The sequence below is a fragment of the Alligator sinensis genome, unplaced genomic scaffold (genome assembly GCF_000455745.1).
Source record: "Alligator sinensis unplaced genomic scaffold, ASM45574v1 scaffold499_1, whole genome shotgun sequence".
In the NCBI taxonomy this organism is placed as follows: Eukaryota; Metazoa; Chordata; order Crocodylia; family Alligatoridae; genus Alligator; species Alligator sinensis.
This window is the reverse complement of record NW_005841864.1, coordinates 2,602,618-2,618,789: the sequence shown is the minus strand read 5'-3', so window position 1 is coordinate 2,618,789 and position 16,172 is coordinate 2,602,618. Positions and strand designations below refer to the sequence as shown.

At 39.8% G+C, this 16,172-nt stretch overlaps 1 protein-coding gene and 1 long non-coding RNA gene across 9 annotated transcripts in view; one reads left to right on the top strand and one right to left on the bottom strand.

Annotated features, from left to right (window-relative positions):
- LOC112552141 overlaps positions 1–16,172 on the bottom strand; it is an 85,547-nt gene that overhangs the window by 35,337 nt on the left and 34,038 nt on the right. For all 3 annotated transcript variants that reach the window (XR_003091653.1, XR_003091656.1, XR_003091654.1), the window contains exon 3: positions 15,889–15,977. This is a non-coding gene — a long non-coding RNA (uncharacterized LOC112552141). The remainder of the gene's footprint in view (positions 1–15,888; positions 15,978–16,172) is intronic.
- FAM135A (family with sequence similarity 135 member A) overlaps positions 1–16,172 on the top strand; it is a 127,811-nt gene that overhangs the window by 98,598 nt on the left and 13,041 nt on the right. For 5 of the 6 annotated variants that reach the window (XM_025217037.1, XM_025217024.1, XM_025217054.1 and 2 more), the window contains 2 exons: positions 7,376–7,527; positions 9,867–9,977. In XM_025217037.1, coding sequence (XP_025072822.1) covers positions 7,376–7,527; positions 9,867–9,977 — 263 coding nt within the window. The remainder of the gene's footprint in view (positions 1–7,375; positions 7,528–9,866; positions 9,978–16,172) is intronic. The other variant, XR_003096494.1, reaches the window with a different exon arrangement.

Genomic DNA, 16,172 nt, shown 5'->3' with positions numbered 1-16,172 from the left:
GAGTGCATTGCTCAAGTTGCAAGAGAAATGCACGGTGCAAAGGAGTTCCCGCCACCCGCATGCAAATTGGTTCCCCACTATTGGCTAGTTCTAAATTATTCCCACGTGGCGGGAACGTGTGGCCTGTTAGCCGTATAAGAGGCTTGAGCGGGTTCCGCCCAAGCCAAAGAGGACTCCACATCCATCTCGTGGGGACTCTGGGTACACGGCAGGGAAATAAAGACCCCTGTGTGAGATTCAGAGGAGTTTGGCGACCTGATCCATCGCCCACCTCTTCCCGTCTTCGAGCGACAAAATTTTATAAGACGTATCTACAAGTTTCCAAATTTGGTGGCACGCTTACCCAGGGCATCCGGAGGTCTGTTTCCGTGGAGCCTAGCAAACTCCACGTGATCGTTCGTGTTGTCTTTGTCTGTAACCGCAACTCAAGCAAGTTTTCCAGCCTGCACCGCAACCATCTCCGGTGTAAGTAAACAATCTTTAAATCTACCGCTACGAGTCTGTGCCTAATTCTAGCTTGTCGCGCCCTCTCTCCGACCCCGCGTGTCTGGGCTGCTGGCCACAGCCTGCGCAGAGCACGAAAAAGGGCCCGGCTCGCGACCGGTCCGCACAGAAACTAGAGCAACGCTTCTTTCTAGGTGAAGAGAACTTCTGGAACCTCTGTCTGATTCAAAGAATCAGGTTCATTACAGTAATATTCAATTGCATATCACCAATTGCTTACATACGCCAGGATAGTTTCTACGCCATTCTAGACATTGGGGCACATGGACACATCCACCTTAAGGTTGTTTGCCTGTCTGGTTGACTTAGACACAAACTCATCCCTCCGTATGAACGAATGTGAAGAGCTCCAGGTGGTATGCATAGATGGTATGCCTTCCTATCTGATCTCAAAAGCATAATTTGAACAAGCAGTAATAGCTCTAATCAGGTATGCCAGAAATTCATCAAACTCTGGAGCTTGTGCATCATAAATAGAAAGATTCTGTTTACCTCTCAAGAGTGTAGAACTTCTTGGCAGACCAAGTCACATGGAGGTTGTGGAATGATCATGGATGGTTATTAAATGAGACTTTAGTGGTGGCCAAAATTCAGGCTTAGGGGAGTCCTTGCACAGACCTGTTGCCTAGGAAAAGGAATGTCATCAGGGTATATACCTCAGTCCTAGTTTTTTAATGGAAAGATTCCTGTTACTGTGGGACCAGGTCTAATGTATGTCTTGCCCCCAATTCTGCTTAAAAAATGGGTGATGCATAGATGGTATGCCTTCCTACCTGATCTCAAAAAGTGTAGTTTTAACAAGTAGTAATAGCTCTAATCAACTGTGCCAAAAATTATTCAAGCTCTGCAACTTCTGTATCATAAACTGAATTGCTCTGTTTACCTTCCAAGAGCGTAGAACAGTGGATGATATTCAGATTGAAACAGGACTAAATCACAGTAGTTCTAATAGTGCAGGCATAGTTGAAGCAGGCATGGCATTCCAATCTGCTCACATTGTTGGTTCCATGACTACCATTGGAAAAGGCTCTAGCAAAGTGATATAATATCAGAGGTATCCATCCCAACGCTGCCAGTCTCCATTTCACAATTTGGATGTTGAGTAGCTAGATTATCCAGAAAGAAGCTCTTCCTGGCTGTCCTGAATGCCTTGCTTAATATCAGGAAAATCTCACCAGAAGCACATACATCACTAAAGAGAAGACAGTTTTCCACATGGGGGGGAAAAAGCCTGAATTGCACTGAAATCCAAAACATTCTGAACTACTAGTCTCATCTTGAAGAAGCAGGGCTATCCATCAGTTCCATGACAGTTCATTTCTCTGTGATATCAGATATTATCCATCATGATTCAAGGACATTTTAATCCACAGGTTTCTTAAAAGTCTGATTATACTCTACTCTTACTCCTCCAACCAGAAACCCAGCACCAGCATGGGACTTAAGCTTCTTTCTATCAGCTCTGATGATGCACCATAGAAGTCAGTGGTAACCTGTTCAGTGAAACACCTGTCTGCTGAAGTTTCATTTCTGTGACCAATAAGCCCAGAAGATTAGGTGTACTACAAGCTCTTCTGGTAAGGTCTCTATTAATGGTTTTCCATAGAGACAAGACTTCTGTGAGAGCCTTTCCAAAATGTTTTACTTTCAAGTCAAGAATATTTAAATCTGTATCTTAGCATACAGATGAAAAAAGACTCCATGCACTTGATGGTCACTGAGCTGTCCTGCTTAGTGAGGACAAAGTGTTTTTGGACATCACATTGTCCATTTGTTTCATTTGTAAAAATGAAGAGACATCCAAGCTTGGCACAGGCTCTCTCACAGGTTAACTTTCTAATAGTGTCCTGATAATTAAGAAACTAATAGCACATCTGCAACAGACTTTTAGCTTTCTCTACAAGAGCACTGTAGCAGAGCACCAAAATGTGCTTGCTACTTTAAAGGGCAGAAGCAGCTTGGCCAGGCTGCTCAGAGGGCTAGGCAGAGTCCCACAGCTGCAGGTTGCCTGAACAACAGCCTAAGAGGATAATTGGCCAACACCTGCAGCCAGTCAGATCACTGGGAGCGGGCAGGGCACTGGGAATATATAAACCTAGGGCTTGAGCTAGTAGGGGCTCTCTCTCTAGCAACTGCCAAGGAAAGGAGCCCCTGCACAAACGAGCTACCTGGTCAGGTGCTGCCTACTTTGCTGCCTACAAGAACAGTGAGGCTCCAGGAGTCTAAGGTACTTAAGGCTAAGAGACGTGGTCCTAAGGGAGAATTTTTACCCTCTTAAAGAGACAGAACCCAGTCTCCATTAGCATTATGTTGTGGCCCAGGGGCTTGTATTTGTGTTACGGTTTATTCCAGAGGACTGGGATGAGGCTATAAGGGAAGGTTTGGAGGTCTCGTTAGTGCTTGGAGAAAGGGGCACATGATCTGGGCAGAGCCCAGTGATGGATGGGGAGAGCCGGGCACTGGAGAGCCAGGTGCGGAGAGCCAGGTGCCTGGGAGAGAAACACAGAAAGCTAAACACCAGAAAACTTGACACCCAAGTGGTGCAGAGAGACAGGAGCCGAAGGGCTCGACGTCAAGGAGGCACATAGAGTTGATAACAGTGTAAGATCTGTGAGGCATGGGACACGATAAGGGAAGGTCAGAGTCGTGTAGTGTTCCCTAGTCATTAGGGCATTAAAGGTGTAGCCTCCCACCTAGAACCAACGTACTCATTACATCAAAGACATGGCAGGTGAGTTAGGTGGGCAGACTGCCCAGACTGGTGAGCTGGTTGTTGTGACCGACCTTGAGACAACGCACCTGTCACAAGCACGTATTACATTGGTGGTTTTCTTAGAAAACCTTTTTATATTGGGCATCTGCAGAGTGACTTCTTGGTCATCCAGATGTGTCTTCTCAAACATTACACCATTGCTGACTTGCTTAGGGCAAATGCAGTTTTTTAAACTGTTCTGAACTCTTTTCAAATGGTCTGAGACATCATTGGGCACTATTAAAGCCACCTACAGATCTAGGGGTATGCATACACTAGAAGAAGCAAAAGCTGTTATTCACATTTCTATAACTTGTTCACAATATCTTGTACTGTTTTTATGGTACCCTCTGTCTTCTGCTTCAGAGTATACATATGGGGATTCTGGCATGAAGGAACTGAGTGAAACTTGGAGTAGCTCTGTCTTCTGTAGTCTCACATTGGGAATTAAAAAGAAGGAAGCTATATGCTTTGCCCCAAAAGGTAATACTACAGAAAACAGTCCAGCTCCAGTACACTACTGCCTGCCTACAGTTACAGGGTAATATGAATGTGCAGCACTTCTCAAAGAAGAACACTAGGAAAAGGTAAATATTTTTGTTAAAAGGACCCATTTTTCTAATAGACAACTCTAGAAATGCTCACATTAACTTCTGCTATTTTCTTTGCTAAGGGGGGTGAAAAATGCACATAGTAGTCCTGCCTAACTTTGTGTTATACAGAAAAACTAGTTATGCATTTTATTGGAGTTGGTAATTTATTATTTGCATTTTAGCACAAATAGGCTTATCTTGGATTTAACTGAACATGAAGAAAACGCATTTTCTTCTTTTGAGGCAAATATATATTCCAGCCGTGTTTCTAAATCATCCATCTGCTTTCTCACCTGCAACCTTCTTTTAAACATAACTTTGCTAGCTTCTAATCTTCATCTTTTCTCCACTCCAAAGCTATTCGATATATTCTGTTGAATTTACCTTTAATTAATTGCATTCTTTACCTTTGCTTTGCTCAGACCTATATAGTCTCCCAAAAATCACTCATGTCCAATCTTCAGTCTATTCAGAATGTTACTACATGATTTAGCACCTCTGCATGCAAACTTTTAGCATGCAAACTTTTAGAGCTAAAAGAGACTTAATCTTGATAACTGCCCATAAAACCTCTCAAAGTGCTGTGGCCCTATCTAGGGATTTTGGTGTATGCTGGGTCAAGCCCATGGGTTATTGTGGCAATACTTTCATCCTGCTAATGGGGGTATGATAGTAATTTACCATGAAATCACACAAACCTCCACTGAATTATTTGTGTATTAATGTACATGAAATGAGGTTCCATTGTGTTGTGGTTTTTTTCAGTCCCAAACTGGTCTAGGTTGTAATCCTCATTTGTAGCTTTTATTTTATGGTTTATGGTACCAGAGATTATACAGTCTCCTGAATCTGTGAAGTTTTATGCGCAGAGCAGAAAGCCTATAATATTTCCATGTGCTGTTCAAAATCACATCGTATAGTTACAGTTTTGATTCTCTATGCGAGATGGGCTTATATTTGTACCTAACATCATTAAAAAGCTTTTTGTTCATATTCTCTTTGAGAAAAGGTTCATAACACTTTTTATTTAGTCACATTAAAAGCTTATAGTATGCTCACTTACATCTTTGAGATGCACATGGTTGGTTATTCGATAATTATTTTTTTCTGAAAATTAGGAGTAAAACTGTTAGCCCTTTGATGTGTACAATTAAACAATTCATTCCAGATGCTTTGGTTTGTTTATTTTCTAGTGATTTTTTTTTTAAGGCAGATTAATTTTTCTAATGGAATTTCAATCATGTTAAAGCTGAACTAAAACATGTTGTAAGTTCTAATGTTTCAAGTAAGGAAACTCCTTATATTTTAACAATATGAATTTAGGTCCAGTTTTTCCAGTAGAAGTACAGGTGGTGAGCTTACGCTCATGTTGAATACCTGTGTGAAAGTTTTAGCTTTAGCTGTCAATATCTTTGATTTGTGTGTAAAGATTTTACCTAACAATGGGTTTTGTTTTTTTCAGATTTGAGACATTCTAGCTCAGGGAATAGTCAGATTTGCTTAAGGATAATACAGTTGTCTGATCCAGTAATTTAGGTTAATATTGGATCCCCAGATACTTTTGGCCCATTAGGATGGTAGATAATCTTTCAGTTTAACTAAATGAAATGAATGGTAGAAGCCAGAGAAAACCATAGAATCTCTGATTAGCAATATTAGCATTACACTTTGGATACTATTATTTTTAAAGAATAACTCATCTAAGTGCGATACAAATTGTCTGTAAGGTTAAATGCACTATCTCAAATCTTTATTTTTCAGAAAGTCAATAAAGGCAAGTACATTACTATCTTTTTCGTGTGACTGCATATGATAACTTTTTTTTTCACTTAAAATTTAAATTGGCAAATATAACCTCAGTTCCTTGTTGCTGTCTGTTGTCAAAAGATGTACTGTGTCTCAGTAGAGATGCATTATTTTACTAAAGGCACTGATCTAAAATTATGTAATTAGTTTATTCAATTTCATATTAGAAAGAAATGATAGTGCCTATTTTAATAAAAATGCCACTTTTAAAATGTAAGCTGTTTTTAGAAATGTGTACTTAGGTCAGATTTAAGGCTTTGTTGACCAAATTCAGCAATTTAATACTTTTAATATGTGTGGATTTTTAAAATTGAATTTAAACTACTAATTTCTAGGGCTTATAATTCTTTTAAAGAATTATTACAATACCAAATGAAGTTTGCAGTAAATTACTTATGGGTATTCGCAATTTAAATTCATTTTAACACTTTTTGTCTAGGAATATAGTAGTACAAGAAGCAAGGAGAAAGGATGACTTGTGGTTAAGACATTGATTGAGTTTCAGGTGAATGCAGGGAGCTAAGGGGCAAGTCAACCCCAAACATGAAACTATACTGGTATATTTAAACCACATTAATGGAGCTCCTCTTCACCTTTCTGGAGGCAACATGCATCTGATAAAAGAAGTATATTCTGACCTAGTGCAGTAAAATTCCTGTTATCCGGCACAAGTGGGGGATGAGGGGTGCTGGTAAGCTAGAAGTGCTGGTTACCTGAGGCACAGAGTTTCCGGCCAGCTGCGGAGTAGGAGGGGCGGCAGCAGCCGCGCACAGAGCAGCAGCAGCAGCAGCGCAGGGTGGTGGGTGGCGGTTGCCACCGCGTGCAAGCTTTGTCCCCCCGTGCAGCAGGAGGCAAAGCGGCGCAGTGCCATGTGTGTCCCACTGCTTTTGGTGCAGCGCTGAAATTCTGGTTAATAAGGTGTTCCAGTTAGTGAATAATAGAGATTTTACTGACCTAAACTGTGGTAAATGTGCATGTGTAGTCGTCCGTTTCCCCCCCCCTCCCCCCCCAACACACACACACATGCTTTATGTATAAACTGTTATAGGGATTTTTTCAAGGTAGACCTCTAGCATTATTATTATACTGTTGCCAGCAGGTTCAAGTGAGATAAGGACCACATTATGGTACAAGGGAGGTATCAGTTTTGATACGCTCCTGACACGCAGTTCTCCTGTTGTAGCTAACTTGACTTTAGTGCTCAGTCCATGGAGCAAGCCTACTTATGATGTTGCTTCCAGCTTAAATTGTTTGTCCAGATTAGTTTAAATAACCTTTTCTTCCTCACTGGAGCACTTCCTGCACCCTGCAAGTTTTCTTGGTAACTAGCATGCATCTAGCTGATTAAACTTCACAGCCATCAAGTGGCAAAAATACGATTTATTGAGTCATGTACATCACACTTAATATTTACTAAACAGTTGGTGCTAATGGTAATTAGTTCAGAAACAATACACTTTACACGTTTTGATGGAGGGCCTGTTTTTATGCTTATGCTAAAATATTGTTTTTATTGGTAACTAATTCTAAAGGAATGACCAAAAGATTTCTGTCTAAACTATTGGGCAACATAGAAAATATCAGTACTTTATTAATAATTTTAAAAATGCATTTTCATTGCTCATTCAGACTTCTAACTCTGGCACCTGTTCTCACTTTTCACTTTAAAAAAAGTTCCCTTCAGGTTCCATGTTATACTACTGTTTTTCTTTTTAAATAGCTTTATTGGACATTCGCTGGGCAATTTAATAATCCGTTCAGTGCTCACAAGACCTCGGTTTAAATATTACCTCAACAAGCTTCACACTTTCCTGTCTCTGTCTGGACCACATCTTGGTACCCTGTACAACAGCAGTGCTCTTGTTAATACAGGTAAAAATGTTATTTTCAATGGTATATTTTTAGAACAAATTCATTTATGGGGGGGAATGGATCAACATCTTTTCCATTGAATTGTTAATTAAAAAGGGGTATGCAGGTCTTTCTGTTCCTTGAATTATAAGAACCAGATGTATTGTTGGTCTGGTCTTGTGAGCAGAGGGAAAGTGGCAATCTTAAAACCTTATTGTGGTGCCTGAGCATACATATGGGAGCATACTAATGTGTTTGAGCCAGATTTTATGTTAAGATATTTGCAAAGAAAATAGAGATTCATTCACATATACTTTCACATGAATTATGTGTATGGGATAGTATTATAAAGAGGATGGGGGAGAGACTATTCTCTGTGCCCATAAGGAACAGGACTAGATTAAATGGCCTCAAACTGCAACAGAGGAAATTTAGGTTCAAGATTAGGAGGAACTTTCTTATTATGAGGGTGGTGAAATATTGAACTAGACTACTTAGAGAGGTTATGGAATCTCCATCCCTTAAAATTTTCAAGAGCAGACACTTGGCTGGGATAGCTTAGTCAGGGATGATCCTGAATCTAGCAGGATGCTGAACTAGATGTCTCGTGAGGTCCCTTCCAGCTCTCTCATCCAGTGAACCAGTGTGCACAGGGCCAGTACAGTGTGTTTCAGTACAATTCAGCCTTGTACAATATAATCAAACCCTTTATGACTCTTGTATCCATTAAATCTAAACACCAGGGTTCAAATATTCTGTGTTGGATGTGTTCAGTAAACAACACAAATTATTCTGCAGTAATTTCTAAAAGCATAATTAAGAAAGCTATATGATGGCTTGTGTACAGTTAGTGAAAAGGAAGAAGTGAAATTTGTCATGAATTATTTGCCTAAATTAAAGGGCACCTACACACATGCCGAACACCGAATTAGGACGTGTCAGAGCTGACTTGATTAGCACTTCCTAAATGGCACACTCCAGCAGCTTCGGCGCCATGTGTATTCAGTGTCCCTACTCTTCAAAATGGCAGCTGGGGTGCTTTAAGTAAAGGTTGTTGAATGAGCACCCCAATCACCATTTTGAAGCATGGGAAGCTAAATACCTGAGACACTGTGGGCACCCTATCCCACCTTACCACCCAAATTGCCTGGTAAGGGTTTCAAATTTGCTGGAGTGAACAAACCAGTAAAATTGCTTGGACTTTCTACACTTGACTTGCAAAGTATGATATGCGTATATTATGCCCTTAGTGTATATTGTGCCCTGTTATGGAGAAAATGTTGACATAAATTACAAAGAAATTGTATACTTTACTCTTTAAAACATTATATATCTCAATGTTACAACATTTGAAACGTTTTTTAAAATATAAGAATATGGGCTTAGACCAGGGGTGGGCAAAATGGTGGGTCTGGCTGGTGGCCAGACTCCATTTCCCAGCAGCCCCCGCCTACATCATTCCAGCCGGTTTCCATGGCACCCCAGCAATGGCAGGGCTGTGACAGCATGGAGGCAGAGTTCATGGTTCTGGCAGGGCAGTGCAGCTGGGTGGGGAGCTGCTCCAAGATGAGGGCTGGGATCTTGCAGGGGTGACAGTATTGTCTGGAGTTCGGGTACAGCCGTGATATGCTACCTGCACACCCCTGCCTGGGGCAGGCGGGCAGTGGATTGCAGTTCTGCCCCAACTCCAGACCACGCTGTCACCATCGCAAGATCCCAGTCCTGGAATAGCTCCCTGCCCAGCTGCATGCCCTGCCAGTGGGGCTGGGGCTGGTCTCCATGGAAACCCTGGCCCTGCACTGTCATGGCACCGCAGCTGCTAGGGTGTTCATGGAAACTGGCTGCAGTGACATGGGCAGGAGCTGCTGGGAAATGGAGTCCGCTGTGGGCTCTGTCTGGTCCACAGGTCAGACCTTGTGTGTCCCTAGCTTAGACAAAGGTTCCCTTTAAGTGATTTTAAAGGGGAGGGGGACCTGCTTGCTGTAACTCTGTCACAGCTGGAACAGCAGCTTTTGAGACTGCCCCAAGTGAGCCTTTGGCTCTACCCTGTGTCTGCATATTACTTTGTGGTTAATATTTAAGGTTATATTCTGACTTCCTGGTAAAGGAATGTATTTCCTATCATTAAGATATGTACTTATTGAAAACAAAGGACTACATTCTTCCATCATTAGGTACAAATCAGTTAGGATGAAATAGTGGCTGAAATAAATATAAAATGGTTTTGGACTTGATAATACTGACACTGCTAATTAACTGAATCAGGGGGACTGAATGTATGGACAGTAACTACACACTTAACTGATGTTTAGTGATGATTGTACTGTGGAACTGTACTTATGTTGTACCTAACAATACAGGTCTCTGGTTTATGCAGAAGTGGAAAAAGTCGGGTTCTTTATTACAACTGACGTGTCGAGATCATTCAGACCCCCGGCAAACCTTCTTGTACAAACTTAGTAAAAAAACAGGTAAGCTTTGTTCATATTAGCTGCTAGCATGTTATTGAATACTTCCATTTCCTTTTTATTTTCTAATTTTTCTAGAAACAGTTTGTTTCTTGAAGTAATAGTACATAGGCAACATGTAAGACATTTAGTATATTGAGGTAGAAAGACTATTGCAGAACTTTAGTGTTAAAGAACTTGAAGCTGTGATTGGTACAGCTAGCCAAGCCATATGTAGACTTGCGCTCTCACACTTGGTCAGTAGCTTCAGTGAGGTTGGATCAAGACTTAGAACTACTTGTGTTTTTTCACATGTAGAGCTATTTGATTATTTAGATAGAGTGCTTTTTAAACATTAAACTTCTGTTGTAAAATTTCTACAATGAGACCAGTTCCAGGTGGAGATGATTCATGTAATAAAACTCCAACTTTTAGCAAAGTGCACTTAAAGTTAAATTAATTTAAATCTTTCAGTAGCCTTCCAGCTGTCCCCACATTATCATTCACACGCTTGTCTTCATTTCTTTTTCTTGTGTTTTGACATGTGCCAATAGGTGATAATAAGCTTAGGTGGTGATTGAAGATATCTAGGCCAGTATCATACTAAGATACAACGCAGTTGCTATGCACAGGCTAGATTCCAAGTAGGAAGTAGTATAGCCACAAGTGGTACTGTGTGTGGGCTAGTAAGCTTTGCTTTGCAAATCAGTTCAAGAACAAGCATGTTTACAGCTAGTTAGTGTGTCTCACTAGGTAACTATTTTGCACCATGTAGACATACCCTAAAATGTTATCAGCTGTGGCTTATTCACAGTTAGGCATTATAAAGTTGATGAGGAATCATCAGATAGATATTGCTGAATGTATGCCACTGTGTTGAGGCAGAGGTGTTTAAGTGATTGTAGCAGAAGGCTACTTCTCCATCAAAGCAGTCAGAGATCTGACTTTTTGGCAGAGTTGGTCTCAGACATGGCAGGGAGAAGATCAAAGAGAAAGCATGGATGGGAGAGTGTTGATCTGTCCAACTGCTGTTCTCCCAGGTATAAGTCCAGCCACGGAGAAACCTATGAAATGAGCCGGAAAAGGCAAAAAGTGTTGAAATGAAAAAATAGTATTAATTCTCTGAGTCAAGTGATAGTTCAGAGATCAATAGGTGCTTTCAGTTCGAAGAACATTGGGCAGATCTCCCTAGTCTCATGATTAATTGATTTGAGAACCTTCCTTTGTCTAGTAGAGTGGTTCTCAAATGTTTTTGGACTTGAGGCACCTCTCACTGGACTCAAGGCACCCCTCCATAACTTCTGTGAATTGAGTGGCATCCAGTTTCAAAAACTAATGTATAAATTATAGTGCTTACCTCCTTGCAGAGGGGTTTGGGGTGTGGGGATCATTCAGGCAGGGACAAGCCTGAGCCTGCATGTATCTACTTAGCTTATCTCCTCACACCTTGTGGCACTTCTCAAAGGATCTGGTGTCACTCCAGGGTGTCCCATCACCTTGGTTGAGAATCACTGGTCTAGTATAATCAAGCTTTTCATCTTCTTTGCTGAAAAAGTAGTCACTTAGAACTTGTTCTTTTCATATTTTTAAGTTCCCTGCCAAGATTTTGCTTTGTTATGAATAATTATTATATAACTTCCAAAAAACCTAGTGTGTTTTATTAGACTTATTTTTAAAGCATCCATCACCATAATATCTAGGTCCTCTTTATATGTATGGAATGTCCCTAAAAGGAGTGTGGCATTGCACTCCTAAAGCTTAGCAGCTCCTTGATAAAAGTAAAAATTTGAATGAATTCAAAAGATCCCACCAATTACTTAATAAAATGATTTTATGAAGACAGCAAGACTCAGTTTCTCACTACTTTCCAGTGGATGTTTGTTCTCAAGCCCTTAGTTGGGAAAGATTTATCCTCAGACCTTGTGAAGTGTGCCATCAGCTGAAGTATCCTGATTGAATGAAACTATCATTCTGAAATGCAGTTCCTAAGATAAGTGATTCTTGGTCAGTACAGAGGTTTAGTGAGAACAAACAACCTTGAAGTAGATTCGGTAATTGGTAGATAAACAGTACAAAACAGTGCATGTTGTAGGTTCTCAGTGGTCTGTGCTTTGTCCTTGCTTAGCAAGCAAGGATGCTACATGTTCTAAGTTCATATTTTTACTATAGGTCATCTTATATAGTTCTTTACTTCTTGAGCTAATTTATTTTCGGTCCTCTATAATTTACTTAACCTGAATTATTTTCACCAGCATAGAGAGAGCAAGAATGATAGCTCTACTACTTGCTATCCATCATTGACAATTTTTCAACTATGTTACTACTTTAGTCCTTTCAGTTCTTTCTAGTTCTTTGGACTGGGATTCAAGGGGCAAAATTCCTGATGGGCTCTTCAGTTTCTTTGTGTTTTTGAGACCCTTGAGAAACAGCTTTAAACCATTTCTTCAGTGATTCTGGAAGGTGACAGTTAGATAAAATTTATGAACTTTGGAACATAAGTCCTTTGAAAAGTTCAGTTTCTGACAAGGGAAGATTTTTTTTTCATCCTCTTCCCCTGTTGGTCAGAAATGTTTCCTTGTCAGTCACCTGCTTTTCTTTCCTTACTTTGTAGTTGCATTAGCAAAGCTATCCCTCTTTGTATTTGTCTCTCAACTTAAGAAAACTTCACCTAAGAATACTCTTACAATATAGAAATCATAAACTATACAGGATTCTGTAATTCAGTAATTAATATGACTAAGACTATATGTGCCTCCTTCTTTATAATATTCATGGTTTACCAATCATCTGTTAGTAATTAAACCTTAAATTGAGGCTTTTTAATGAGCTCTTTCCAGTCAGGTCTGTCTTGTTTAATCTTAATTGCAGGGTTTATTATTTGCCTCTCTGCCTTGTTGTTTACTTCCAATATTGTGCCAAAGAAGTATCTGGCAGAGTTCACACCGTGGTCATTTGAGACATCAGGATAGTTTCAAACCTGCTGCACTTGTGCAGCTTTGACTAGACTATCAAATTTGCCAGGGTTAGTAAGAGAACCATCCTAAAAGTAAAAATGATGTATATTTCCACATTCAAATAAGCACAACAATGAACAGAAATATATGTTATAATTAAACCTGAATGAAAAGTAAAACAAATATTAAATATTTTTTGTGGGGGAAGTGACAGTATTGTCATGTATGGGCAGCACTAGATTTATTATCCAATTTGGAGGTAAAGTTTGGTAGATGTAATTGTTTCATGGCTATATCTGCTATTAGCTCATTAGTTATATTCATGCTATGTTAACGCTCATCTGTGGAAACTGATGGTGCTAAATTGAATAGGTACTTGAGGAGAGGAGGAGTTGGCATGATTTTCTTTAATTGGGTAGGTTTTTTCTGGCGAATGAGGACAGCCTCAGATAAAACTGCTCTGAAAGGGTGACTACAGTTGACAATACCTGCTTTCCAAGTTAGAATAAATGAATAAATACTTTGTGTGATACTTCTAGTTAAGAGTAAATAAAAATATACTTAGTTGGATAATTACAGATTTATAATAAATGCACACTCTTTTTCCATTACTATAAAATCATAACACCATAGAATATTCATGAGAGACTTAATTGTAGGATTTTATCGTGTGCAAGATTAGTGTTATAATTATCACTTGCATAACTTGAGAGTTTTTTGGATATTTCAACCATATTGTGAAAATTAAGAAATTACTAAGGCAGCCTGACAGATAATAAATTGTAACAGGTTACCAATGTATAAATAGCAGTTGATAAAATAGCAAGCACCTTTCTTAAAGTGAATAATTTCTTAAATTAAGTCATTAACAAATTCTGCCATGCATTAAATCACTGTGTATGATTTGTGTGTGAGTTCAATTATACTTTTTTATTGTGTTAGCATCTGTCACAGTTGTGGGTATTTAAAAACAGTCAAAACACAGTTCATTGGCATTAATTCTGTGCTTAATATAAACAGAATCTTAAATTGTAGCCTTACCTTTTCCATGTAAAATAAAAACATATTGTTTATTTTTCAGAATAAATTGAAAGAGGAAAAAATAAATCAATTAAAAATAATATGGTCTATTTAAAAATGTATTTAAAGAGGACAAAAATTAGTTAATTGACTAGTTGATGTTTAATAGAAAATTAAAAATAAATTGCACTTTTTATGGAAGCTAAAGCTTGAAAGACTCTTGGGCTGAAGATAAATATTGTCTGGAAGCAGACGGAGAGAGTGTGAGTGAGATGATGAATGCAATGTCATGTGGGCCCTGGACAGACATTTGAAGCACTTCAGAAGACAAGCAGACAGATATATACACCCAATGAATCACTCTAAAAATGGCAGAAGTGCTCTAAAATAGACCCAGGATGGAGCAGCAACTTCTTTGAAACACTTCACATTCTGTGTGCATGCTCAAGTGTTATGCGACAGGAAGTTGCTCAGCCCTTTGGCATCTCACAGAGCTCTGCCTTCCCTCCCCTCCCCCTCACCCACAGGGGGAGAGAGAGAGAATGCAGTGAACAGCAGATGAGTGCTCTCCTTAGTGGTCTGTGACAGTCTCTAGAACCTGAGAAGCGTGCAAGGAATCTTTCTCTCCAACCCGTGATTTGGAAACCAGAAATCCCTGAGTGTCTGTCTGCCTCTGGTCTCCCACTTCTACTAAGAGGGGGATGAGGTCTCTGGTGTCTTGGTTCCAGTGGGAGGCTGGAGATAATGATTCCTTACATGTCTCTTGGATTCCAGAAGTGGGAGGCTGGAAGCTGAGCACGCAGGAGAGCGCTCATTGGCTGTCTGTTCCGGTGTTCCCCTTTCTCCTCCTGTTTAGTAGCAGGAACAGAGCCACAGCACTAAGCAACTCCCTGTCACTCCCCCTGGCTGGAAAGCATGCTGCCACGTGGTTGTGGTGATTTTGAAGAGCACCAATGGGAGCTGTCTGTAGCCGCAAGTGGAATTTGGAGTGTTTTAAATGTATTCGTGTCCATGGCCATAGTAATTTCAGTGACAGATTCTGGGGTTCCCGCTCTCTTGATAAGTTCTTGGGTAATACATAAATGTTGTTTGACTGGATACAATTATATCTTGGGTCATAAAAATGATTTGTCCGCAAGTTTGCAGTTTAGTATCTCAAATCATGAGGTGCTCTGGTACAGTATTATTTTTCTCAAGTATAAAAAAATGCATTGACTCTATTAAAAAAGAACACTTACAGTACCTAAGAAGGGTCAGTTGACAGTAAAGGTGTCTTTGGTAAGTTGTTTTGGATGCTGTTGATACAGCATCTTTATTCAGGGCAGCATAAATTGTGAAGTGATGCTCATCATAGCTGCAAATATCAAAAATCCTTAGAAAAGCCCATTCCACAGCAAAAAAATCTTCTGTTTGAGAGCCCCAGCCTGTAACCTCTACTTTGTTTTTTGGGTGCATGTAGAATTGTAAAATAAATAAATAAATAAAATCATACTAAACGTGAAACTAAGTTAAGACAAAACTCCAAGGGTAGAATTCCATTATACTGTGTGCGCCTAAATTACACTTATTCAGCTGCATTAATGATGTTTTTGGTACTCATACACAATTTGCAATTCTTTATCCTGCAGTGTAGATGTGTAAATGTAAGCACTTAAACTGAGCATGTGCAGTAGGCTATATACTTGCTCATGGCTACTTGACTACGTATGCATTTAAACTGGCATAAGTCTTGGGAAAAATGAAGGGGGGAGCCATTCTTGTGTTTTGGTCCCAATAACTGAGCAGCTGAGGTTGCCCCGGAAGTGACAGACATGAGTTCTATGTCCCTCTCTTGCAGAGGGGTTGAGCAGAATCTCTCCGATTTCCAAGCAGAATGTTCTAACCACCAAATCACAGGTTAGGAATTATCCCGGGCCAAGCACTAGCAGCTACATTTATAAGGAAAATAATTATCAACATACCTATATGGAGATTTGCATGTCAGGGAAAGATCCTTCAGGAACTTCTGCATTTAATGCAGACTGTTCTCCAACTGTACAGATGTCTGGACCTACAAGTCAACATGAGGAAAATTCTTTTTAATGCTGATGCAGTATGTTGAATTCATAGGAGCTATACTACACTCCATGATAGTCAAGATCCTAGGACAGTTTAGAAGACCATGTCCAATGCCCTGACTCATTACACCAACTTCAGGTAGTTCTTCAAACAACAGAAATCAATCAGCAAAGGCATTCAGGAATGC